Raw genomic sequence first — 27,235 nt, forward strand, 5'->3', positions numbered from 1 at the left:
AGGAGGAACCTGCGTGGATGTGCTGAGAGAGGAGGAACCTGCGTGGATGTGCTGAGAGAGGAGGAACCTGCGTGGATCTGCTGAGAGAGGAGGAACCTGCGTGGATCTGCTGAGAGAGGAGGAACCTGCGTGGATCTGCTGAGAGAGGAGGAACCTGCGTGGATCTGCTGAGAGAGGAGGAACCTGCGTGGATCTGCTGAGAGAGGAGGAACCTGCGTGGATCTGCTGAGAGAGGAGGAACCTGCGTGGATCTGGATGAAAGATGGAACTGCTGCTGTTGCTGCTTCCCTCTCTGTGGATGTTGCAGTGCAGCAGAGTGCGCGCGGACTCCATCATTCACATCGGTAAGGCAGCTTTCCATTGCTTTCTCGGGGGGGCGGGGGGGCTGTTGCATCCAGGCTGACACGCACGCAGAGCCCCCCTGCAAAGTGTTGCGCTGTCCATCCAGCATGGAAGAGAGCGCGCGCGTGCGTCTCTGCGTTTAAACTTTGAATTGAACGTGAGTGAAATGGGGGGAGGGAGGGGGAGGGGTGCAGCAGCTGGTGTCTGATGAGAGTGAGGAAGATCACGGAGGTAGCACGATGTGGAACCAACCCAGCTCAGTGTGTCTGGTCTCCAGTTGGACCTCTTCAGGTGTTTCCTGCATCCCGGAGCCTCTTCCAGCTCGTCTTCCCGGATGTGAATCCGTTCTCAGGGAATAAAGTTTCTTTGCTTTTATTTTACAACAAGAAGAAAAGTTTTTAGCCTTTAACAATATTCTGGCTCGTTCAAACAAACCTCCCAGTGACTGAATTTATTTTAGAAAAAACATAAATGGTCCAAACTTGAAACAGAAATTAAATTAAAATTTTCAGGCAGTTTTTTATCCACATAAATAAACAAATCATCAGATGAAGAAAAACATGATGAAGGCAGCTTCATGATCATTGTTTGTATTAGAAGCTGGCTCTAGGGACGTGGAACGTCACCTCTCTGGTGGGGAAGGAGCCTGAGCTTGTGCGCGAGGTTGAGCGGTTCCGGCTAGATATAGTTGGACTCACCTCGACGCATGGCTTGGGCTCTGGAACCAGAACCCTCGAGAGGGGCTGGACCTTCTTCCACTCTGGAGTTGCTCATGGTGAGAGGCGCTGAGCAGGTGTGGGCATTCTCATCAGCCCCCAGCTTGGTGCCTGTACATTGGGGTTTACCCCGGTGGATGAAAGGGTAGTTTCCCTCCGCCTCCGGGTGGGGGGACGGGTCCTGACTGTTGTCTGTGCTTATGCACCGAACAGCAGTTCAGAGTACCCACCCTTTCTGGAGTCCTTGGAGGGAGTGCTGGAGGGTGCTCCTTCTGGGGACTCCATTGTTCTGCTGGGGGACTTCAATGCTCACGTGGGCAATGACAGTGAGACCTGGAGGGGAGTGATTGGGAGGCATGGTCCCCCCCCTCTGAACCCAAATGGTGTTTTGTTATTGGACTTCTGTGCTCGTCATGGATTGTCTATAACGAACACCATGTTCCAACATAAGAGTGTCCATATGTACACCTGGCATCAGGATTCCCTGGGCCGCAGTTCAATGATCGACTTTGTAGTCGTATCGTCGGACCTGCGGCCACATGCCTTGGACACTCGGGTGAAGAGGGGGGCGGAGCTTCAACTGATCACCACCTGGTGGTGAGTTGGCTCAGATGGTGGGGGAGGAAGCCGGTCAGATCTGGCAGGCCCAAACGTGTTGTGAGGGTCTGCTGGGAACGTCTGGCTGAGTCCCCCGTCAGAGCGAGCTTCAACTCCCACCTTCAGCAGAGCTTCAACCATGTCCCGAGTGAGGCGGGGGACATTGAGTCCGAATGGGCTGTGTTCCATGCCTCTATTGCTGAGGCGGCCAGCCGGAGCTGTGGCTGTAAGGTCGTTGGTGCCTGTCGTGGCGGTAATCCCAGGACTCGTTGGTGGACACCAGCAGTGAGGGATGCCGTCAAGCTGAAGGAGTCCTATCGGGCCATCTTGGCCTGTGGGACTCTGGAGGCAGCTGATGGGTACCGGCGGGCTAAGCGGCATGCGGCTTCGGCTGTTGCCGAGGCAAAAACTCGGGCATGGAAGGAGTTCGGCGAGGCCATGGAGAAAGACTTCCGGACGGCTTCGAGGAGATTCTGGTCCACCATCCGGCGGCTCAGGAGGGGGAAGCAGTGCTCCATCAACACTGTGTACAGTGGAGATAGGGAGCTGCTGACCTCAACTTGGGACGTTGTGGGTCGGTGGAAGGAATACTTCGAAGACCTCCTCAATCCTACCAACACGTCTTCCGATGAGGAAGCAGAGCTGGTGGACTCGGGGGTGGACTCTCCTATCTCTGGGGCTGAAGTCGCTGAGGTGGTCAAAAAGCTCCTTGGCAGCAAGGCCCCGGGGGTGGATGAGATCCGCCCGGAGTTCCTTAAGGCTCTGGATGCTGTGGGGCTGTCCTGGCTGACACGTCTCTGCAGCATTGCGTGGACATCGGGGGCAGTACCGCTGGACTGGCAGACTGGGGTGGTGGTCCCCCTTTTTAAGAAGGGGGACCGCAGGGTGTGTTCCAATTACAGGGGAATCACACTCCTCAGCCTCCCTGGTAAGGTCTATTCAGGGGTCCTGGAGAGGAGGGTTCGCCGGATAGTCGAATCCCGGATTGAGGAGGAGCAGTGTGGTTTTCGTCCTGGTCGTGGAACAGTGGACCAGCTCTATACCCTCTCTGGGGTCCTGGGGGGGGCATGGGAGTTTGCCCAACCAGTCTACATGTGCTTTGTGGACCTGGAGAAGGCATTCGACCGTGTCCCCCGGGGGCTCCTGTGGGGGGTACTCCGGGAGTATGGGGTACCGGACACCCTTGTACGAGCTGTCCGGTCCCTGTACAACAGGTGTCAGAGCTTGGTCCGCATTGCCGGTAGTAAGTCGGATCCGTTTCCGGTGAGGGTTGGACTCCGCCAAGGCTGCCCTTTATCACCGATTCTGTTCATAACTTATATGGACAGAATTTCTAGGTGCAGCCGAGGTGTTGAGGGGATCTGGCTTGGTGGCCTCAGGATTGGGTCTCTGCTTTTTGCAGATGACGTGGTCCTGTTGGCTTCATCTGGTCGTGATCTCCAGCTCTCACTTGAGCGATTCGTGGCCGAGTGTGAAGCGGCTGGGATGAGAATCAGCACCTCCAGATCTGAGACCATGGTCCTCAGCCGGAATAGGGTGGATTGCCCTCTCCGGGTCGGGAGTCAGGTCCTGCCTCAAGTGGAGGAGTTTAAATATCTCGGGGTCTTGTTCACGAGTGAGGGAAGGATGGAGCGTGAGATGGACAGACGGATCGGTGCGGCGTCTGCAGTAATGCGGACTCTGCGCCGGTCTGTCGTGGTGAAGAAGGAGCTGAGCCAGAAGGCGAAGCTCTCCATTTACCAGTCGATCTACGTTCCTACCCTCACCTATGGTCATGAGCTGTGGGTCGTGACCGAAAGAAGGAGATCTCGTATACAGGCGGCTGAAATGAGTTCAATTCAATTCAATTCAATACTTTATTAGGTCCCCGTAGGGCAATTTGTGTGCAGCCAGTAGCATAAAAGTGCAATCAGTCAACAACAACAAACAATAAAAATAATAAAATAATAAAAGGCAAGTTAAATAACAGTGGAAACACGGTAAGATGAGAACATCACAGCACATGAAGCGACGCCAAAAGTAGCAAATTAACAACTATGATTCATTTAAAAATCCAATGGCTCTTGGGATGAAGGAGTTTCTGACTCTATTGGTTTTAAACTTAGGCACGCAATATCTCCTGCCTGAGCGCAATGGCTGAAACTGCCTGTGCAGAGGATGGGCAGGATCTGCAAGGATTTTCTTTGCCTTGCATACAGCCCTGCATTTGTAAAGATCCCACAAATCACTTATATGACAGCCAGTAATTTTACTGCACTCTTTAACTATGCTTTGTAAACGGTTTCGATTTTTAAGATTTAACATGCCAAACCAGCAAAGAAAAGCAAAGGTAAGAGTTGACTCCACAAAACAGGAATAAAACATTTTCATAAAAACATTGTCGACGTTAAAAAATCTCAATTTACGAAGGAAGTGCATTTTCTGGTGAGCTTTACTACAGACAGCATCAACCTGGGTGTCGAATGTTAATTTACTGTCCAGTACTGTTCCCAAGTACTTGTACTGATGCACCACCTCAACTACCTGTCCATTTATCAGGGCAGGAGTGGATTTCCTAACATCTATCAACAATTCTTTTGTCTTTGACACATTTATGTGCAGGAAAGAAGACTGACACCACTCAAGAAAGTCAGTCAAGACAAGCGGAGTTTCCTCCGCAGGGTGGCCGGTCTCTCCCTTAGAGATAGGGTGAGGAGCTCGGTCATCCGGGAGGAGATCAGAGTAGAGCCGCTGCTCCTCCGCATCGAGAGGAACCAGTTGAGGTGGCTCGGGCATCTGGTCAGGATGCCTCCTGGACCTCCCTGGTGAGGTGTTCCAGGCACGTCCCTCTGGGAGGAGACCCCGGGGAAGACCCAGGACACGCTGGAGGGATTATATCTCTCGGCTGGCCTGGGAACGCCTCGGGATCCCCCCCACAGAGTTGGAAAATGTGGCTGGGGAGAGGGAAGTCTGGGCTTCCCTGCTTAGGCTGCTGCCCCCGCGACCCGACCCCGGATAAGCGGCAGAAGATGGATGGATGGATGGATAGCATAGATACATACATACATACATATATGTATCCATATATACATACATACTGTTACGGCTGCCTACTTATTCTCTGATAGTCTACATCTGTGATCCATTGGTTATTTAAATCTCTGCTCGCTGTACTCTGGCTGTGATTGGTCCAATGGATCACAATTGATGCTCCAATCACTGCTGGCTCTACCAACCACCAGGAAAGAAAAGACACCTGGAAGCCTTCAGTCAGGGTAACAGCCTGCTCAGTAGTAGTCTGCCCTCAGATTGCTTCTTTTTGGACTTTGACTATTGTTTGATTTCCAGTGGATCTTTGTTTTTCCCAGTCTAGTTCTTTTGTTTGCAGTTGTTTATTCTGATGGTTTTGGTTGTCAACAGTAGTATTAAAACTACTTGGCTTTGAGCTGCAGTTAAACTGATAAGTTTTGTTTTATGGTTGTTGTAAAGCCCTGATGGCTTCTCTTTCTGTTAGTCTGGTTAGTGTGGAGTTGGGATTGGCTATTGGTTTTGAGTTGAACATCATTTGTGTGTAATTTTCTTTTCAGACAATTATTGATGCTGCTTCTGTTTGTAAATGTCTAGCTGTTGCCGGCCTGGTTTCCTGTTTTCCTTTTACTGGCTGATTTTGGTATTTTGTTGTTTTAAGCAGAACCCCAACTTCTTTCCCATCATTTTTATCAACCTCATCTCCTAACGCGACAATAAATCTGTAGTGATTCATCTTTCAACGTCTTGCCACAGTTCTTTCTTTTGTTCGGCTCATGTACACTAGCAGAGGTGGGTCTTTATACGTGCATACATACATGCATATTATATATATATATATATATATATATATATATGCACACAGATAAGAGACATAAATTCTCTTATTCAGTGTTTGCACAATGAGTCGACCTCTTGTACTGTTATATGTTCAGTAATCTCATCGCTTTGGCAGAACATCCGTCTTTTAACCTGTTTGTTCTTGTTTTCATGCACCTGTATCTCCTGCAGAGCAAACAGATGATGTGCTAGATGGGTTGCGTCCTTAATTATGCCTTTAGCCTTGTTGAGGCACCGAGAGGTGTACAGCTCGTCCCGGGAAGGGAGAGGGCAGCCGATGGGTTTCTGGGCGGTGGTGTTGACCTTCTGGTGTAGTTTCCTCTCCACACACCTCTGCAGGAAGTCGCTCTGCACAGCTGGGGTAGAAAAGCAGTTTTACTGCATCTGATTCTTTTTAGGTCTTATAAAGAAAAGTCTCTGCTGTGCCTTTTTGTGTACGGGTCATGTCAGGTCGGAGTCAGCAAGTCCTGCCTCCACCCAGCCTCCACCCAGCCTGCAACCTGCCTCCACCCAGCCTGCAACCTGCCTCCACCCAGCCTCCACCCAGCCTGCAACCTGCCTCCACCCAGCCTCCACCCAGCCTGCAACCTGCCTCCACCCAGCCTGCAACCTGCCTCCACCCAGCCTCCACCCAGCCTGCAACCTGCCTCCACCCAGCCTGCAACCTGCCTCCACCCAGCCTCCACCCAGCCTGCAACCTGCCTCCACCCAGCCTCCACCCAGCCTGCAACCTGCCTCCACCCAGCCTGCAACCTGCCTCCACCCAGCCTCCACCCAGCCTGCAACCTGCCTCCACCCTGCCTCCACCCAGCCTGCAACCTGCCTCCACCCAGCCTCCACCCAGCCTGCAACCTGCCTCCACCCAGCCTCCACCCAGCCTGCAACCTGCCTCCACCCAGCCTCCACCCAGCCTGCAACCTGCCGCCGCCCTGCCTCCACCCAGCCTGCAACCTGCCTCCACCCAGCCTGCAACCTGCCTCCACCCTGCCTCCACCCAGCCTGCAACCTGCCTCCACCCAGCCTCCACCCAGCCTGCAACCTGCCTCCACCCAGCCTCCACCCAGCCTGCAACCTGCCTCCACCCAGCCTCCACCCAGCCTGCAACCTGCCTCCACCCTGCCTCCACCCAGCCTGCAACCTGCCTCCACCCAGCCTCCACCCAGCCTGCAACCTGCCTCCACCCAGCCTGCAACCTGCCTCCACCCAGCCTCCACCCAGCCTGCAACCTGCCGCCGCCCTGCCTCCACCCAGCCTGCAACCTGCCTCCACCCAGCCTGCAACCTGCCTCCACCCAGCCTCCACCCAGCCTCCACCCAGCCTCCGCCCTGCCTCTACCCAGCCTCCGCCCTGCCTCTGCCCTGCCTCCACCCAGCCTCCACCCAGCCTCCGCCCTGCCTCCACCCAGCCTCCGCCCTGCCTCTACCCAGCCTCCGCCCTGCCTCCACCCAGCCTCCACCCAGCCTCCGCCCTGCCTCCACCCAGCCTCCGCCCTGCCTCTACCCAGCCTCCGCCCTGCCTCCGCCCTGCCTCCACCCAGCCTCCGCCCTGCCTCCACCCAGCCTCCGCCCTGCCTCCACCCAGCCTCCACCCTGCCTCCGCCCTGCCTCCACCCAGCCTCCGCCCTGCCTCCGCCCTGCCTCCGCCCTGCCTCCACCCAGGCTCCGCCCTGCCTCCACCCAGCCTCCACCCTGCCTCCGCCCTGCCTCCACCCTGCCTCCGCCCTGCCTCCACCCAGCCTCCGCCCTGCCTCCACCCTGCCTCCACCCTGCCTCCACCCAGCCTCCGCCCTGCCTCCGCCCTGCCTCCGCCCTGCCTCCACCCAGCCTCCGCCCTGCCTCCACCCAGCCTCCGCCCTGCCTCCACCCTGCCTCCACCCTGCCTCCACCCTGCCTCCGCCCTGCCTCCACCCTGCCTCCGCCCTGCCTCCACCCAGCCTCCGCCCAGCCTCCGCCCAGCCTCCGCCCTGCCTCCACCCAGCCTCCGCCCTGCCTCCGCCCTGCCTCCACCCAGCCTCCGCCCTGCCTCCGCCCTGCCTCCGCCCTGCCTCCGCCCAGCCTCCACCCAGCCTCCGCCCTGCCTCCACCCAGCCTCCGCCCTGCCTCCGCCCTGCCTCCGCCCTGCCTCCACCCAGCCTCCGCCCTGCCTCCGCCCTGCCTCCGCCCTGCCTCCACCCAGCCTCCGCCCTGCCTCCGCCCTGCCTCCACCCAGCCTCCGCCCTGCCTCCACCCAGCCTCCGCCCTGCCTCTACCCAGCCTCCGCCCTGCCTCTACCCAGCCTCCACCCTGCCTCCACCCAGCCTCCGCCCTGCCTCCACCCAGCCTCCGCCCTGCCTCCACCCAGCCTCCGCCCTGCCTCTACCCAGCCTCCGCCCTGCCTCTACCCAGCCTCCACCCTGCCTCCACCCAGCCTCCGCCCTGCCTCCACCCAGCCTCCGCCCTGCCTCTACCCAGCCTCCGCCCTGCCTCTACCCAGCCTCCGCCCTGCCTCCACCCAGCCTCCGCCCTGCCTCCACCCAGCCTCCGCCCTGCCTCCACCCAGCCTCCGCCCTGCCTCTACCCAGCCTCCACCCTGCCTCCACCCAGCCTCCGCCCTGCCTCCACCCAGCCTCCGCCCTGCCTCCACCCAGCCTCCGCCCTGCCTCCACCCAGCCTCCGCCCTGCCTCCACCCAGCCTCCGCCCTGCCTCTACCCAGCCTCCGCCCTGCCTCCACCCAGCCTCCGCCCTGCCTCCACCCAGCCTCCGCCCTGCCTCCACCCAGCCTCCACCCTGCCTCCACCCAGCCTCCACCCTGCCTCCACCCAGCCTCCGCCCTGCCTCTACCCTGCTCTCCTGTGGTTTTCTTTGGGAAAACCAGTCTGGACCTTTTGCTGGCATCTCCGTCTCCACCAGCAGCTGTCCTGAGACGAAACTCTTTCCAGTAAACTAATATTTTTCACGCTTTTTTTTTTTGTCTGGTTTTAATGGTTGAAAAATTTCAGTTTCAGAAGCTGCAACTGGAAAAATCCATCGAAGCAGATGCTTTTTCTCCCGGATGTGATCCGGTTTGTCCCAGTCAGGCTTCCGTCTCGGCATGCTGCTTCTCATGAAAGCACGTTGAAGAGGTGGAGCTTGTGTCGGCTGTGTCTGGCTCGGACTCCTCTTTAGAGTCCAGCGGGGGACTTTAACCTGTAAGAGTGTGTGTCTTTGTGTGTAACTGAGAATAATTGAAGCCAGTTTAGTGTAAACAATGACCATCCTGGGAATTGGGGTGATTAGAAGGTCGAGAGTAATCCATATTATAACTGTGCTGTAAAAGCGAAACAATGAGCTGAAGGAGATCAATACAAGCAGCTGTGTGAGGGAACCTTTTCACACCATTGTGTTCATGGGATGGACTCATCATGGTGGCGTTGGAGTTTCAGTTGTTGCATGTGTAAGACTGGTTGTAGCTCCTGGTGTCCCTTGTGGGCTCTTTTCATGTCTGGAGGTCCACTAAAAGGCTCTCAGTCCCGGCAGATAACAAGTCGCTCTTTATAAGGAGCCCGAAGAGCGATTACCCCACCCCATGAGCCAGGTAGCTGACGGAGGATGATTTACGGACTGCTGCAGCAGCTAGCAGAAACAGAGCCTGCTTCTCCAGCGCCTGCTTTTGGAGCGGTGAGCTCGACCTGCCGGAGTCCAATCTGTCCAGGCTGGCGAGCCCAATGAGCAGCTGTGGCCTTTTCTCGCCCTGCCGCTAAATAAGATAAACTAACCCGGTTAGGGAAGAACGCAGAAGGCTTCCCGCTCTGTCTCAGTGAAGGCCTAGCCAGGCCATTTACCTGCACCACCTGCACACACAGGTGCAACATAACCCCCCTGTGTGCATGGAGCTGAGCGCATGACCCTGCAGAAGCTCTAAATTCTCTGCAAAGCAACGTTAGCACTCGCTGTAATCTGCCCTGACAAGCATGCAGGCGGAGCCAGGAACTAACACGTGGAGCGGGTCTGGAGTCTGTATGTCTAATGTGGAGAAGATCTGGAGTCTGTATGTCTAACATGTGGAATGGGTCTGGAGTCTGTATGTCTAATGTGGAGAAGATCTGGAGTCTGTATGTCTAACATGTGGAGCGGGTCTGGAGTCTGTATGTCTAACATGTGGAATGGGTCTGGAGTCTGTATGTCTAATGTGGAGAAGATCTGGAGTCTGTATGTCTAACACGTGGAGCGGGTCTGGAGTCTGTATGTCTAACATGTGGAGCGGGTCTGGAGTCTGTATGTCTAACATGTGGAGCGGGTCTGGAGTCTGTATGTCTAACATGTGGAGCGGGTCTGGAGTCTGTATGTCTAACATGAGGAACGGGTCTGGAGTCTGTATGTCTAACATGTGGAGCAGATCTGGAGTCTGTATGTCTAACATGTGGAGCGGGTCTGGAGTCTGTATGTCTAATGTGGAGAAGATCTGGAGTCTGTATGTCTAACATGTGGAGCGGGTCTGGAGTCTGTATGTCTAACATGTGGAGCGGGTCTGGAGTCTGTATGTCTAATGTGGAGAAGATCTGGAGTCTGTATGTCTAACATGTGGAGCAGATCTGGAGTCTGTATGTCTAACATGTGGAGCGGGTCTGGAGTCTGTATGTCTAACATGTGGAGCGGGTCTGGAGTCTGTATGTCTAACATGTGGAGCAGATCTGGAGTCTGTATGTCTAACATGTGGAGCGGGTCTGGAGTCTGTATGTCTAACATGTGGAGCGGGTCTGGAGTCTGTATGTCTAACATGTGGAGCGGGTCTGGAGTCTGTATGTCTAACATGTGGAGCGGGTCTGGAGTCTGTATGTCTAACATGTGGAGCGGGTCTGGAGTCTGTATGTCTAACATGTGGAGCGGGTCTGGAGTCTGTATGTCTAATGTGGAGCAGATCTGGAGTCTGTATGTCTAACATGTGGAATGGGTCTGGAGTCTGTATGTCTAACACGTGGAGCGGGTCTGGAGTCTGTATGTCTAACATGTGGAGCGGGTCTGCAGTCTGTATGTCTAACATGTGGAGCGGGTCTGCAGTCTGTATGTCTAACATGTGAACATGTAGAGCGGGTCTGGGTCTTTCAGTGTGTAGTCGTGTTACTTTCAGTGTGTAGTCGTGTTACCCTCAGTCTGTAGTCGTGTTACTCTCAGTGTGTAGTCGTGTTACCCTCAGTCTGTAGTCGTGTTACTTTCAGTGTGTAGTCGTGTTACTCTCAGTGTGTAGTCGTGTTACTCTGTGTGCAGTTGTGTTACTCTCAGTGTGTAGTCGTGTTACTCTGTGTGTAGTCGTGTTACTCTCAGTGTGTAGTCGTGTTACTCTCAGTGTGTAGTCGTGTTACTTTCAGTGTGTAGTCGTGTTACTCTCAGTGTGTAGTCGTGTTACTCTGTGTGCAGTTGTGTTACTCTCAGTGTGTAGTCGTGTTACTCTGTGTGTAGTCGTGTTACTCTCAGTGTGTAGTCGTGTTACTCTCAGTGTGCAGTTGTGTTACTCTGTGTGTAGTCGTGTTACCCTCAGTGTGTAGTCGTGTTACTCTCAGTGTGTAGTCGTGTTACTCTGTGTGTAGTCGTGTTACTCTCAGTGTGTAGTCGTGTTACTTTGTGTGTAGTCGTGTTACTCTCAGTCTGTAATCGTGTTACCCTCAGTGTGTAGTCGTGTTACCCTCAGTGTGTAGTCGTGTTACTCTCAGTGTGTAGTCGTGTTACTCTCAGTGTGTAGTCGTGTTACTCTGTGTGTAGTCGTGTTACTCTCAGTCTGTAATCGTGTTACTCTGTGTGTAGTCGTGTTACTCTCAGTCTGTAATCGTGTTACCCTCAGTGTGTAGTCGTGTTACCCTCAGTGTGTAGTCGTGTTACTCTCAGTGTGTAGTCGTGTTACTCTCAGTGTGTAGTCGTGTTACTCTGTGTGTAGTCGTGTTACTCTCAGTGTGTAGTCGTGTTACTCTCAGTGTGTAGTCGTGTTACTCTGTGTGTAGTCGTGTTACTCTCAGTCTGTAATCGTGTTACCCTCAGTGTGTAGTCGTGTTACTCTCAGTGTGTAGTCGTGTTACTTTCAGTGTGTAGTCGTGTTACCCTCAGTGTGTAGTCGTGTTACCCTCAGTGTGTAGTCGTGTTACCCTCAGTCTGTAGTCGTGTTACTCTCAGTGTGTAGTCGTGTTACTCTGTGTGCAGTTGTGTTACTCTCAGTGTGTAGTCGTGTTACTCTGTGTGTAGTCGTGTTACTCTCAGTGTGTAGTCGTGTTACTCTCAGTGTGCAGTTGTGTTACTCTGTGTGTAGTCGTGTTACCCTCAGTGTGTAGTCGTGTTACTCTCAGTGTGTAGTCGTGTTACTCTCAGTGTGTAGTCGTGTTACTCTCAGTGTGTAGTCGTGTTACTCTGTGTGTAGTCGTGTTACTCTCAGTCTGTAATCGTGTTACTCTGTGTGTAGTCGTGTTACTCTCAGTGTGTAGTCGTGTTACTCTCAGTGTGTAGTCGTGTTACTCTGTGTGTAGTCGTGTTACTCTCAGTCTGTAATCGTGTTTCTCTGTGTGCAGTCGTGTTTCCCTCAGTGTGTACTTGTGTTACCCTCAGTGTGTAGTCGTGTTACTCTCAGTGTGTAGTCGTGTTACTCTGTGTGTAGTCGTGTTACTCTCAGTGTGCATTTGTGTTACTCTGTGTGTAGTCGTGTTACTCTGTGTGCAGTTGTGTTACTCTCAGTGTGTAGTCGTGTTACCCTCAGTGTGTAGTCGTGTTACTCTCAGTGTGTAGTCGTGTTACCCTCAGTGTGTAGTCGTGTTACTCTGTGTGTAGTCGTGTTACCCTCAGTGTGTAGTCGTGTTACTCTCAGTGTGTAGTCATGTTACTCTCAGTCTGTAGTCGTGTTACTCTGTGTGTAGTCGTGTTACTCTGTGTGTAGTCGTGTTTCTCTGTGTGCAGTCGTGTTTCCCTCAGTGTGTACTTGTGTTACCCTCAGTGTGTAGTCGTGTTACTCTGTGTGTAGTCGTGTTACTCTCAGTGTGCAGTTGTGTTACTCTGTGTGTAGTCGTGTTACTCTGTGTGCAGTTGTGTTACTCTCAGTGTGTAGTCGTGTTACTCTCAGTGTGTAGTCGTGTTACTCTCAGTGTGTAGTCGTGTTACCCTCAGTGTGTAGTCGTGTTACTCTCAGTGTGTAGTCGTGTTACTCTCAGTGTGTAGTCGTGTTACTCTCAGTCTGTAGTCGTGTTACTCTGTGTGTAGTCGTGTTACTCTCAGTGTGTAGTCGTGTTACTCTGTGTGTAGTCGTGTTACTCTCAGTCTGTAGTCGTGTTACTCTGTGTGCAGTTGTGTTACTCTCAGTGTGTAGTCGTGTTACTCTCAGTGTGTAGTCGTGTTACTCTCAGTGTGTTGTGTTACTCTGTGTGTAGTCGTGTTTCTCTGTGTGCAGTCGTGTTTCCCTCAGTGTGTAGTCGTGTTACTCTCAGCGTGTAGTCGTGTTACCCTCAGTGTGTACTTGTGTTACTCTCAGTGTGTCATCGTGTTACTCTGTGTATACTTGTGTTACCCTCAAAGTGTAGTCGTGTTACTCTCAGCGTGTAGTCGTGTTACCCTCAGTGTGTACTTGTGTTACTCTCAGTGTGTCATCGTGTTACTCTGTGTGTACTTGTGTTACCCTCAAAGTGTAGTCGTGTTACTCTCAGCGTGTAGTCGTGTTACCCTCAGTGTGTACTTGTGTTACTCTGTGTGTCATCGTGTTACTCTGTGTGTACTTGTGTTACCCTCAAAGTGTAGTCGTGTTACCCTCAGTCTGTAGTCGTGTTACCCTCAGTGTGTACTTGTGTTACTCTCAGTGTGTCATCGTGTTACTCTGTGTATTTGTGTTACCCTCAAAGTGTAGTCGTGTTACTCTCAGCGTGTAGTCGTGTTACCCTCAGTGTGTAGTCGTGTTACTCTCAGTGTGTAGTCGTGTTACTCTCAGTGTGTAGTCGTGTTACTCTGTGTGTACTTGTGTTACCCTCAAAGTGTAGTCGTGTTACCCTCAGTGTGTAGTCGTGTTACGCTCAGTGTGTAGTCGTGTTACGCTCAGTGTGTAGTCGTGTTACCCTCAGTGTGTACTTGTGTTACCCTCAGTGTGTAGTCGTGTTACGCTCAGTGTGTAGTCGTGTTACGCTCAGTGTGTAGTCGTGTTACGCTCAGTGTGTAGTCGTGTTACCCTCAGTGTGTAGTCATGTTACCCTCAGTGTGTAGTCATGTTACCCTCAGTGTGTCGTCGTGTTACTCTGTGTGTAGTCGTGTTACTCTTAGTGCGTAGTCGTGTTACCCTCAGTGTGTAGTCGTGTTACCCTCAGTGTGTAGTCGTGTTACTCTGTGTGTAGTCGTGTTACTCTGTTTGTAGTCGTGTTACTCTCAGTGTGTAATCGTGTTACTCTGTGTGTAGTCGTGTTACTCTCAGTGTGTAGTCGTGTTACTCTCAGTGTGTAGTCGTGTTACTCTGTGTGTAGTCGTGTTACTCTTAGTGCGTAGTCGTGTTACCCTCAGTGTGTAGTCATGTTACTCTGTGTGTAGTCGTGTTACTCTCAGTGTGTAGTCGTGTTACTCTCAGTGTGTAGTCGTGTTACTCCCAGTGTGTAGTCGTGTTACTCTCAGTGTGTAGTCGTGTTACTCTCAGTGTGTAGTCGTGTTACTCTCAGTGTGTAGTCGTGTTACTCTGTGTGTAGTCGTGTTACTCTGTGTGTAGTCGTGTTACTCTGTGTGTAGTCATGTTCCTCTCAGTGTGTAGTCGTGTTACTCTGTGTGTAGTCATGTTACTCTGTGTGTAGTCATGTTACTCTCAGTGTGTAGTCGTGTTACTCTGTGTGTAGTCGTGTTACTCTAAGTGTGTGGTCGTGTTACTCTAAGTGTGTAGTCGTGTTACTCTCAGTGTGTAGTCGTGTTACTCTCAGTGTGTAGTCGTGTTACTCTGTGTAGTCATGTTACTCTCAGTGTGTAGTCGTGTTACTCTGTGTGTAGTCGTGTTACTCTTAGTGCGTAGTCGTGTTACCCTCAGTGTGTAGTCGTGTTACTCTGTGTGTAGTCGTGTTACTCTTAGTGCGTAGTCGTGTTACTCTCAGTGTGTAGTCGTGTCACTCTGTGTGTAGTCGTGTTACTCTCAGTCTGTAGTCGTGTTACTCTCAGTCTGTAGTCATGTTACTCTGTGTGTAGTCGTGTTACTTTCAGTGTGTAGTCGTGTTACTCTGTGTGTAGTCGTGTTACTCTCAGTCTGTAGTCATGTTACCCTCAGTGTGTAGTCATGTTACTCTGTGTGTAGTCGTGTTACTTTCAGTGTGTAGTCGTGTTACTCTGTGTGTAGTCGTGTTACCCTCAGTGTGTAGTCATGTTACCCTCAGTGTGTAGTCGTGTTACTCTCAGTGTGTAGTCGTGTTACTTTCAGTGTGTAGTCGTGTTACTCTGTGTGTAGTCGTGTTACCTTCAGTGTGTAGTCGTGTTACCCTCAGTGTGTAGTCGTGTTACCCTCAGTGTGTAGTCGTGTTACCCTCAGTGTGTAGTCGTGTTACTCTGTGTGTAGTCGTGTTACCCTCAGTGTGTAGTCGTGTTACCCTCAGTGTGTAGTCGTGTTACCCTCAGTGTGCAGTCGTGTTATTCTCAGTGTGTAGTCGTGTTACCCTCAGTGTGTAGTCGTGTTATTCTCAGTGTGTAGTCGTGTTACCCTCAGTGTGTAGTCGTGTTACTCTCAGTGTGTAGTCGTGTTACCCTCAGTATGTAGTCGTGTTATTCTCAGTGTGTAGTCGTGTTACCCTCAGTGTGTAGTCGTGTTATTCTCAGTGTGTAGTCGTGTTACCCTCAGTGTGTAGTCGTGTTATTCTCAGTGTGTAGTCGTGTTACTCTCAGTGTGTAGTCGTGTTACATTCAGTGTGTAGTCGTGTTACTCTCAGTGTGTAGTTGTGTTACTCTGTATGTAGTCGTGTTTCTCTGTGTGCAGTCGTGTTTCCCTCAGTGTGTACTTGTGTTACCCTCAGTTTGTAGTCGTGTTACTCTCAGCTTGTAGTCGTGTTACCCTCAGTGTGTACTTGTGTTACTCTGTGTGTCATCGTGTTACTCTGTGTGTACTTGTGTTACCCTCAAAGTGTAGTCGTGTTACTCTCAGCGTGTAGTCGTGTTACCCTCAGTGTGTACTTGTGTTACTCTCAGTGTGTCATCGTGTTACTCTGTGTGTACTTGTGTTACCCTCAAAGTGTGGTCGTGTTACCCTCAGTCTTTAGTCGTGTTACCCTCAATATGTACTTGTGTTACTCTCAGTGTGTCATCGTGTTACTCTGTGTGTGCTTGTGTTACCCTCAAAGTGTAGTCGTGTTACACTCAGCATGTAGTCGTGTTACCCTCAGTCTGTAGTCGTGTTACGCTCAGTGTGTAGTCGTGTTACCCTCAGTCTGTAGTCGTGTTACGCTCAGTGTGTAGTCGTGTTACCCTCAGTCTGTAGTCGTGTTACGCTCAGTGTGTAGTCGTGTTACCCTCAGTCTGTAGTCGTGTTACGCTCAGTGTGTAGTCGTGTTACGCTCAGTGTGTAGTCGTGTTACCCTCAGTGTGTACTTGTGTTACCCTCAGTGTGCAGTCGTGTTACGCTCAGTGTGTAGTCGTGTTACCCTCAGTGTGTACTTGTGTTACCCTCAGTGTGCAGTCGTGTTACGCTCAGTGTGTAGTCGTGTTACGTTCAGTGTGTAGTCGTGTTACCCTCAGTGTGTAGTCATGTTACCCTCAGTGTGCAGTCGTGTTACCCTCAGCGTGTAGTCGTGTTACGCTCAGTGTGTACTCATGTTACCCTCAGTGTGTTGTCGTGTTACCCTCAGTGTGTAGTCATGTTACCCTCAGTGTGTCGTCGTGTTACTCTGTGTGTAGTCGTGTTACTCTGTGTGTAGTCGTGTTACTCTGTGTGTAATCGTGTTACTCTGTGTGTAGTCGTGTTACTCTGTGTGTAGTCGTGTTACTCTGTGTGTAGTCGTGTTACTCTTAGTGCGTAGTCGTGTTACTCTCAGTGTGTAGTCGTTTTACTCTCAGTGTGTAGTCGTGTTACTCTGTGTGTAGTCGTGTTACTCTCAGTGTGTAGTCGTGTTACTCTGTGTGTAGTCATGTTACTCTGTGTGTAGTCGTGTTACTCTTAGTGCGTAGTCGTGTTACTCTTAGTGCGTAGTCGTGTTACTCTCAGTGCGTAGTCGTGTTACTCTTAGTGTGTAGTCATGTTACTCTGTGTGTAGTCGTGTTACTCTCAGTGTGTAGTCGTGTTACTTTGTGTGTAGTCGTGTTACTCTGTGTGTAGTCGTGTTACTCTGTGTGTAGTCGTGTTACTCAGTCTGTAGTCGTGTTACTCTTAGTGTGTAGTCGTGTTACTCTCAGTGTGTAGTCGTGTTACTCTCAGTCTTTAGTCGTGTTACTCTCAGTGTGTAGTCGTGTTACTCTCAGTCTTTAGTCGTGTTACTCTCAGTCTTTAGTCGTGTTACTCTGTGTGTAGTCGTGTTACTCTCAGTGTGTAGTCGTGTTACTCTGTGTGTAGTCGTGTTACTCAGTCTGTAGTCGTGTTACTCAGTCTGTAGTCGTGTTACTCTTAGTGCGTAGTCGTGTTACTCTCAGTGTGTAGTCGTGTTACTCTCAGTCTTTAGTCGTGTTACTCTCAGTCTTTAGTCGTGTTACTCTGTGTGTAGTCGTGTTACTCAGTCTGTAGTCGTGTTACTCAGTCTGTAGTCGTGTTACTCTTAGTGCGTAGTCGTGTTACTCTCAGTGTGTAGTCGTGTTACTCTCAGTGTGTAGTCGTGTTACTCTTAGTGCGTAGTCGTGTTACTCTCAGTCTTTAGTCGTGTTACTCTCAGTGTGTAGTCGTGTTACTCTCAGTGTGTAGTCGTGTTACTCTCAGTCTGTAGTCATGTTACTCTCAGTGTGTAGTCATGTTACCCTCAGTGTGTAGTCATGTTACTCTGTGTGTAGTCGTGTTACTTTCAGTGTGTAGTCGTGTTATTCTCAGTGTGTAGTCATGTTACCCTCAGTGTGTAGTCATGTTACTCTGTGTGTAGTCGTGTTACTTTCAGTGTGTAGTCGTGTTATTCTCAGTGTGTAGTTGTGTTACCCTCAGTGTGTAGTCATGTTAGTCTGTGTGTAGTCGTGTTACTTTCAGTGTGTAGTCGTGTTACTCTGTGTGTAGTCGTGTTACTCTGTGTGTAGTCGTGTTACTCTTAGTGCGTAGTCGTGTTACTCTGTGTGTAGTCGTGTTACTTTGTGTGTAGTCGTGTTACTCTGTGTGTAGTCGTGTTACTCAGTCTGTAGTCGTGTTACTCTTAGTGTGTAGTCGTGTTACTCTGTGTGTAGTCGTGTTACTCTTAGTCTTTAGTCGTGTTACTCTGTGTGTAGTCGTGTTACTCTCAGTGTGTAGTCGTGTTACTCTCAGTCTGTAGTCATGTTACTCTCAGTGTGTAGTCATGTTACCCTCAGTGTGTAGTCATGTTACTCTGTGTGTAGTCGTGTTACTTTCAGTGTGTAGTCGTGTTATTCTCAGTGTGTAGTTGTGTTACTCTCAGTGTGTAGTCGTGTTACTCTCAGTGTGTAGTCATGTTACCCTCAGTGTGTAGTCATGTTACTCTGTGTGTAGTCATGTTACTCTGTGTGTAGTCGTGTTACTTTCAGTGTGTAGTCGTGTTACTCTCAGTGTGTAGTCGTGTTACCCTCAGTGTGTACTTGTGTTACCCTCAGTGTGCAGTCGTGTTACGCTCAGTGTGTAGTCGTGTTACGTTCAGTGTGTAGTCGTGTTACCCTCAGTGTGTAGTCATGTTACCCTCAGTGTGCAGTCGTGTTACCCTCAGCGTGTAGTCGTGTTACGCTCAGTGTGTACTCATGTTACCCTCAGTGTGTTGTCGTGTTACCCTCAGTGTGTAGTCGTGTTACTCTCAGTGTGTAGTCGTGTTACATTCAGTGTGTAGTCGTGTTACTCTCAGTGTGTAGTTGTGTTACTCTGTATGTAGTCGTGTTTCTCTGTGTGCAGTCGTGTTTCCCTCAGTGTGTACTTGTGTTACCCTCAGTTTGTAGTCGTGTTACTCTCAGCGTGTAGTCGTGTTACCCTCAGTGTGTACTTGTGTTACTCTGTGTGTCATCGTGTTACTCTGTGTGTACTTGTGTTACCCTCAAAGTGTAGTCGTGTTACTCTCAGCGTGTAGTCGTGTTACCCTCAGTGTGTACTTGTGTTACTCTCAGTGTGTCATCGTGTTACTCTGTGTGTACTTGTGTTACCCTCAAAGTGTGGTCGTGTTACCCTCAGTCTTTAGTCGTGTTACCCTCAATATGTACTTGTGTTACTCTCAGTGTGTCATCGTGTTACTCTGTGTGTGCTTGTGTTACCCTCAAAGTGTAGTCGTGTTACACTCAGCGTGTAGTCGTGTTACCCTCAGTCTGTAGTCGTGTTACGCTCAGTGTGTAGTCGTGTTACCCTCAGTCTGTAGTCGTGTTACGCTCAGTGTGTAGTCGTGTTACCCTCAGTCTGTAGTCGTGTTACGCTCAGTGTGTAGTCGTGTTACCCTCAGTCTGTAGTCGTGTTACGCTCAGTGTGTAGTCGTGTTACGCTCAGTGTGTAGTCGTGTTACCCTCAGTGTGTACTTGTGTTACCCTCAGTGTGCAGTCGTGTTACGCTCAGTGTGTAGTCGTGTTACCCTCAGTGTGTACTTGTGTTACCCTCAGTGTGCAGTCGTGTTACGCTCAGTGTGTAGTCGTGTTACGTTCAGTGTGTAGTCGTGTTACCCTCAGTGTGTAGTCATGTTACCCTCAGTGTGCAGTCGTGTTACCCTCAGCGTGTAGTCGTGTTACGCTCAGTGTGTACTCATGTTACCCTCAGTGTGTTGTCGTGTTACCCTCAGTGTGTAGTCATGTTACCCTCAGTGTGTCGTCGTGTTACTCTGTGTGTAGTCGTGTTACTCTGTGTGTAGTCGTGTTACTCTGTGTGTAATCGTGTTACTCTGTGTGTAGTCGTGTTACCCTCAGTGTGTAGTCATGTTACCCTCAGTGTGTCGTCGTGTTACTCTGTGTGTAATCGTGTTACTCTGTGTGTAGTCGTGTTACTCTGTGTGTAGTCGTGTTACTCTGTGTGTAGTCGTGTTACTCTGTGTGTAGTCGTGTTACTCTTAGTGCGTAGTCGTGTTACTCTCAGTGTGTAGTCGTTTTACTCTCAGTGTGTAGTCGTGTTACTCTGTGTGTAGTCGTGTTACTCTCAGTGTGTAGTCGTGTTACTCTGTGTGTAGTCATGTTACTCTGTGTGTAGTCGTGTTACTCTTAGTGCGTAGTCGTGTTACTCTTAGTGCGTAGTCGTGTTACTCTCAGTGCGTAGTCGTGTTACTCTTAGTGTGTAGTCATGTTACTCTGTGTGTAGTCGTGTTACTCTCAGTGTGTAGTCGTGTTACTTTGTGTGTAGTCGTGTTACTCTGTGTGTAGTCGTGTTACTCTGTGTGTAGTCGTGTTACTCAGTCTGTAGTCGTGTTACTCTTAGTGTGTAGTCGTGTTACTCTCAGTGTGTAGTCGTGTTACTCTCAGTCTTTAGTCGTGTTACTCTCAGTGTGTAGTCGTGTTACTCTCAGTCTTTAGTCGTGTTACTCTCAGTCTTTAGTCGTGTTACTCTGTGTGTAGTCGTGTTACTCTCAGTGTGTAGTCGTGTTACTCTGTGTGTAGTCGTGTTACTCAGTCTGTAGTCGTGTTACTCAGTCTGTAGTCGTGTTACTCTTAGTGCGTAGTCGTGTTACTCTCAGTGTGTAGTCGTGTTACTCTCAGTCTTTAGTCGTGTTACTCTCAGTCTTTAGTCGTGTTACTCTGTGTGTAGTCGTGTTACTCAGTCTGTAGTCGTGTTACTCAGTCTGTAGTCGTGTTACTCTTAGTGCGTAGTCGTGTTACTCTCAGTGTGTAGTCGTGTTACTCTCAGTGTGTAGTCGTGTTACTCTTAGTGCGTAGTCGTGTTACTCTCAGTCTTTAGTCGTGTTACTCTCAGTGTGTAGTCGTGTTACTCTCAGTGTGTAGTCGTGTTACTCTCAGTCTGTAGTCATGTTACTCTCAGTGTGTAGTCATGTTACCCTCAGTGTGTAGTCATGTTACTCTGTGTGTAGTCGTGTTACTTTCAGTGTGTAGTCGTGTTATTCTCAGTGTGTAGTCATGTTACCCTCAGTGTGTAGTCATGTTACTCTGTGTGTAGTCGTGTTACTTTCAGTGTGTAGTCATGTTACTCTCAGTGTGTAGTCATGTTATCCTCAGTGTGTAGTCATGTTACTCTGTGTGTAGTCGTGTTACTTTCAGTGTGTAGTCGTGTTATTCTCAGTGTGTAGTTGTGTTACCCTCAGTGTGTAGTCATGTTACTCTGTGTGTAGTCGTGTTACTTTCAGTGTGTAGTCGTGTTACTCTGTGTGTAGTCGTGTTACTCTGTGTGTAGTCGTGTTACTCTTAGTGCGTAGTCGTGTTACTCTGTGTGTAGTCGTGTTACTTTGTGTGTAGTCGTGTTACTCTGTGTGTAGTCGTGTTACTCAGTCTGTAGTCGTGTTACTCTTAGTGTGTAGTCGTGTTACTCTGTGTGTAGTCGTGTTACTCTTAGTCTTTAGTCGTGTTACTCTGTGTGTAGTCATGTTACTCTGTGTGTAGTCGTGTTACTTTCAGTGTGTAGTCGTGTTACTCTGTGTGTAGTCGTGTTACTCTGTGTGTAGTCGTGTTACTCTTAGTGCGTAGTCGTGTTACTCTGTGTGTAGTCGTGTTACTTTGTGTGTAGTCGTGTTACTCTGTGTGTAGTCGTGTTACTCAGTCTGTAGTCGTGTTACTCTTAGTGTGTAGTCGTGTTACTCTGTGTGTAGTCGTGTTACTCTTAGTCTTTAGTCGTGTTACTCTCAGTGTGTAGTCGTGTTACTCTCAGTCTGTAGTCATGTTACTCTCAGTGTGTAGTCATGTTACCCTCAGTGTGTAGTCATGTTACTCTGTGTGTAGTCGTGTTACTTTCAGTGTGTAGTCGTGTTATTCTCAGTGTGTAGTTGTGTTACTCTCAGTGTGTAGTCGTGTTACTCTCAGTGTGTAGTCATGTTACCCTCAGTGTGTAGTCATGTTACTCTGTGTGTAGTCATGTTACTCTGTGTGTAGTCGTGTTACTTTCAGTGTGTAGTCGTGTTACTCTCAGTGTGTAGTCGTGTTACCCTCAGTGTGTACTTGTGTTACCCTCAGTGTGCAGTCGTGTTACGCTCAGTGTGTAGTCGTGTTACGTTCAGTGTGTAGTCGTGTTACCCTCAGTGTGTAGTCATGTTACCCTCAGTGTGCAGTCGTGTTACCCTCAGCGTGTAGTCGTGTTACGCTCAGTGTGTACTCATGTTACCCTCAGTGTGTTGTCGTGTTACCCTCAGTGTGTAGTCATGTTACCCTCAGTGTGTCGTCGTGTTACTCTGTGTGTAGTCGTGTTACTCTGTGTGTAGTCGTGTTACTCTGTGTGTAATCGTGTTACTCTGTGTGTAGTCGTGTTACTCTGTGTGTAGTCGTGTTACTCTGTGTGTAGTCGTGTTACTCTTAGTGCGTAGTCGTGTTACTCTCAGTGTGTAGTCGTTTTACTCTCAGTGTGTAGTCGTGTTACTCTGTGTGTAGTCGTGTTACTCTCAGTGTGTAGTCGTGTTACTCTGTGTGTAGTCATGTTACTCTGTGTGTAGTCGTGTTACTCTTAGTGCGTAGTCGTGTTACTCTTAGTGCGTAGTCGTGTTACTCTCAGTGCGTAGTCGTGTTACTCTTAGTGTGTAGTCATGTTACTCTGTGTGTAGTCGTGTTACTCTCAGTGTGTAGTCGTGTTACTTTGTGTGTAGTCGTGTTACTCTCAGTCTTTAGTCGTGTTACTCTCAGTGTGTAGTCGTGTTACTCTCAGTCTTTAGTCGTGTTACTCTCAGTCTTTAGTCGTGTTACTCTCAGTGTGTAGTCGTGTTACTCTCAGTGTGTAGTCGTGTTACTCTCAGTCTGTAGTCATGTTACTCTCAGTGTGTAGTCATGTTACCCTCAGTGTGTAGTCATGTTACTCTGTGTGTAGTCGTGTTACTCTTAGTGCGTAGTCGTGTTACTCTCAGTCTTTAGTCGTGTTACTCTCAGTGTGTAGTCGTGTTACTCTCAGTGTGTAGTCGTGTTACTCTCAGTCTGTAGTCATGTTACTCTCAGTGTGTAGTCATGTTACCCTCAGTGTGTAGTCATGTTACTCTGTGTGTAGTCGTGTTACTTTCAGTGTGTAGTCGTGTTATTCTCAGTGTGTAGTTGTGTTACTCTCAGTGTGTAGTCGTGTTACTCTGTAGTCATGTTACCCTCAGTGTGTAGTCATGTTACTCTGTGTGTAGTCGTGTTACTTTCAGTGTGTATTCGTGTTACTCTGTGTGTAGTCGTGTTACTCTGTGTGTAGTCGTGTTACTCTTAGTGCGTAGTCGTGTTACTCTGTGTGTAGTCGTGTTACTTTGTGTGTAGTCGTGTTACTCTGTGTGTAGTCGTGTTACTCAGTCTGTAGTCGTGTTACTCTTAGTGTGTAGTCGTGTTACTCTGTGTGTAGTCGTGTTACTCTTAGTCTTTAGTCGTGTTACTCTGTGTGTAGTCGTGTTACTCTCAGTGTGTAGTCGTGTTACTCTCAGTCTGTAGTCATGTTACCCTCAGTGTGTAGTCATGTTACTCTGTGTGTAGTCATGTTACTCTGTGTGTAGTCGTGTTACTTTCAGTGTGTAGTCGTGTTACTCTCAGTGTGTAGTCGTGTTACTCTCAGTCTTTAGTCGTGTTACTCTCAGTGTGTAGTCGTGTTACTCTCAGTCTTTAGTCGTGTTACTCTCAGTGTGTAGTCGTGTTACTCTCAGTCTGTAGTCATGTTACCCTCAGTGTGTAGTCATGTTACTCTGTGTGTAGTCGTGTTACTCTCAGTGTGTAGTCGTGTTACTCTCAGTCTGTAGTCATGTTACCCTCAGTGTGTAGTCGTGTTACTCTGTGTGTAGTCGTGTTACTCTTAGTGCGTAGTCGTGTTACCCTCAGTGTGTGTTACTTGGTTCATCCCCTGCCTCCCGTCCTGCATCTACATGATGTGTGGATGTTAAAGCCGGGGCATGGCTGAACTCACCATTCCGCTCTGCTTTTTCTAGACTGGGGGGTCGTTTGGTGTAAATCTGACAGTTGTTGTCGTACTTGGTGTTTGGAAACAGTTCAAAGCAGTGGGTCTTACTTCCAGTCTTTAATTCATTCAGGTGTGTTAACGTAGGGTTGTAGATTCACATGCTGTTACATAAGCTTTCTAATCTACAAATATATCTGGTTGTTCTCCTCAGCTGTCGGTGATAAAATCTGCATTCAAGGTGACGTGTGTTACAGTTCCTGGTGTCCTGTACAGCAGGAGAAACTCCTTTAATCCTACTTATTTCCTGAATTCTTCATGTTTTCTCTTTTATGACAAACGTCGCGTCACACACTGGCTTTTCAGTCCTTGTATCAGACCGACTTGCACCCTCAATGCCTCCACATTGATGAATCCACTTCTCCTTCACTGCAGGGGGTTGGGGTTAACTCGCTACCACAGACTTGGAGAAGTTCTGGAGCAGCTTCTTGCAGCCTCCTGAGGACATGCAGACGGATCCATCCTCTCCTTCTGGGTTGATGTCCAGTCCAACTTATCTCTCTGCAGTCCAGCACCTCCTCACGGAGAAAAGGTTCTCCGCAAGTCCACCACCAGGACTTCCTCCATCAGTCCTTGCAGATTACGACATAAATCATCCTGTTGCCAAGGCAACAACTTTATTCAGTCTGGAATATTAAAAGGAATTATTTTCTGAATGAGATAAACAGCTCCGTGTTTATCTCTGTCCAGCGTCGCTCCGCAACATTTCATTGGCTGCTTTTCCACAATTTATCTAGCCGTTGCAATTCTGAAAAGTGATCGGAGGCGAAGACGCAGCGTTTTCTCAGACAGTAAACACAGTCATGGATGAGCCGAAGTGCTATGAAGCATTGTTTAAGAAAGGGCTTAAAAACAGATTGGAAAGGCAGTTATGCAGAAATGACCCAAAATCTCTTCAACAGGAAGTCGGGGGGTGGGGAGGGGGTGATTTGTGTTACCTGGAGAGGTACTGAAACTGATCATTAGCATTCTGGTGCAGAGGATTTCCAGGTCAGCACGTCTCTCTGGGAGGCAGACGTGTGTTTCATCACATCCGCGTAAAGAATAATCTGCATTTATTACTCTACTGGTCTCACGCATGTTTTCCAGATCTTTCTGGGTTTTACATGGCCGCCCGGACAATAAATGAAACCTCTGCTGTTTGCACTGATGAAGCTCCTGGTAGGGATGGATTCTCCTGTGTGAGGGCAGTGAAATATAACTATATAGAACCAAATATAACGGCACTGACAGGAATCTGCTTTTTCTGTGAATTACCAGGTAACCAGTAGCCAGAGAGACATAGATGTGGAACACCGTCCGACTTGTCCTTCAGAAGTCTCCACAGTCTGCAGATCCAAGCACAATGTTCCTCTTTATTTCATCTTCTCTGATGAAAAACGTCTTTATGTGATTGAATGCAGCAGTTTGTGTCTGCAGCAGCATGAAAGTAAAATCCCAGCTGGGATGTATGGATTATGTTAAATGATCACGTCTACATGGCTCACGAGACATGGCTGTCCTCCCGGCTGAATGAAGCAGATGTTTTCAAACATTTCCATGAAAATAAGGAAAGATTGAATCAACTTTTATGTTTCTTGGATTAAAATGTGAAATTTACAAAAATGTTTTATTTTTGTTTTTATATATAATAAAACTTTAAGAATTATCATTTATTTCGTATTTGTTGGATGAAGTTGGATGATATTTTCAGAGAATGATCAGTTATAATGAGAATAATCATAATTATTATTCTTATTTTTTTTATTTATTTTTTTCAGCTGAAACTGCAGCTGCTTCCTGGAATCCACATTTAACAAACACAACATGAATCATAAAGCAGACAAAGAAAGGAAACAACCAACATGAAACATGCATGTGAATAAAACATGTCTCCTTTTTATGATGCGTCCTGCATTCAGACTGCAGCAGGTCTGTTAGCTATGTGTACCGCAGCAGGTCTGTTAGCCATGCAGACCGCAGCAGGTCTGTTAGCCATGCAGACCGCAGCAGGTCTGTTAGCCATGCAGAACGCAGCAGGTCTGTTAGCCATGCAGACCGCAGCAGGTCTGTTAGCCATGCAGACCGCAGCAGGTCTGTTAGCCATGCAGACCGCAGCAGGTCTGTTAGCCATGCAGACCGCAGCAGGTCTGTTAGCCATGCAGACCGCAGCAGGTCTGTTAGCTATGCAGACCGCAGCAGGTCTGTTAGCCATGCAGACCGCAGCAGGTCTGTTAGCCATGCAGACCGCAGCAGGTCTGTTAGCCATGCAGACCGCAGCAGGTCTGTTAGCCATGCAGACCGCAGCAGGTCTGTTAGCCATGCAGACTGCAGCAGGTCTGTTAGCTATGTGTACCGCAGCAGGTCTGTTAGCCATGCAGACCGCAGCAGGTCTGTTAGCCATGCAGAACGCAGCAGGTCTGTTAGCCATGCAGACTGCAGCAGGTCTGTTAGCCATGCAGACCGCAGCAGGTCTGTTAGCCATGCAGACCGCAGCAGGTCTGTTAGCCATGCAGACCGCAGCAGGTCTGTTAGCCATGCAGACTGCAGCAGGTCTGTTAGCTATGTGTACCGCAGCAGGTCTGTTAGCCATGCAGACCGCAGCAGGTCTGTTAGCCATGCAGACCGCAGCAGGTCTGTTAGCCATGCAGACCGCAGCAGGTCTGTTAGCCATGCAGACCGCAGCAGGTCTGTTAGCCATGCAGACCGCAGCAGGTCTGTTAGCCATGCAGACCGCAGCAGGTCTGTTAGCCATGCAGACTGCAGCGGGTCTGTTAGCCATGCAGACCGCAGCAGGTCTGTTAGCCATGCAGACTGCAGCAGGTCTGTTAGCTATGTGTACCGCAGCAGGTCTGTTAGCCATGCAGACTGCAGCAGGTCTGTTAGCTATGTGTACCGCAGCAGGTCTGTTAGGCATGCAGACCGCAGCAGGTCTGTTAGCCATGCAGACCGCAGCAGGTCTGTTAGCCATGCAGACTGCAGCGGGTCTGTTAGCCATGCAGACCGCAGCGGGTCTGTTAGCCATGCAGACTGCAGCAGGTCTGTTAGCCATGCAGACCGCAGCAGGTCTGTTAGCTATGCAGACCGCAGCAGGTCTGTTAGCCATGCAGACTGCAGCAGGTCTGTTAGCTATGCAGACCGCAGCAGGTCTGTTAGCCATGCAGACCGCAGCAGGTCTGTTAGCTATGCAGACCGCAGCGGGTCTGTTAGCCATGCAGACCGCAGCAGGTCTGTTAGCCATGCAGACCGCAGCAGGTCTGTTAGCCATGCAGACCGCAGCGGGTCTGTTAGCCATGCAGACCGCAGCGGGTCTGTTAGCCATGCAGACCGCAGCAGGTCTGTTAGCCATGCAGACCGCAGCGGGTCTGTTAGCCATGCAGACCGCAGCGGGTCTGTTAGCCATGCAGACCGCAGCGGGTCTGTTAGCCATGCAGACCGCAGCGGGTCTGTTAGCCATGCAGACCGCAGCAGGTCTGTTAGCTATGCAGACCGCAGCAGGTCTGTTAGCCATGCAGACCGCAGCGGGTCTGTTAGCCATGCAGACCGCAGCGGGTCTGTTAGCTATGCAGACCGCAGCAGGTCTGTTAGCTATGCAGACTGCAGCAGGTCTGTTAGCTATGCAGACTGAGGTGTTGCATCACCGTGCTTTAGAAACCGGTCCCAT

At 49.8% G+C, this 27,235-nt stretch overlaps 1 protein-coding gene across 1 annotated transcript in view; it reads left to right on the forward strand.

Moving 5' to 3' along the window:
- Positions 1-262: 262 nt before the first annotated feature.
- The window catches only part of LOC306771819 (glutamate receptor ionotropic, delta-1-like), a gene marked incomplete at both ends in the record, with an annotated part of 685,025 nt that continues 658,052 nt past the window's right edge, over positions 263-27,235 (forward strand). The window contains one exon of the mRNA XM_079261138.1: positions 263-344. Coding sequence (XP_079117264.1) covers positions 263-344 — 82 coding nt within the window. The remainder of the gene's footprint in view (positions 345-27,235) is intronic.

Source organism: Telmatherina bonti (genome assembly GCF_933228915.1).
Source record: "Telmatherina bonti genome assembly, chromosome: 21".
Taxonomy (NCBI): domain Eukaryota; kingdom Metazoa; phylum Chordata; class Actinopteri; order Atheriniformes; family Telmatherinidae; genus Telmatherina; species Telmatherina bonti.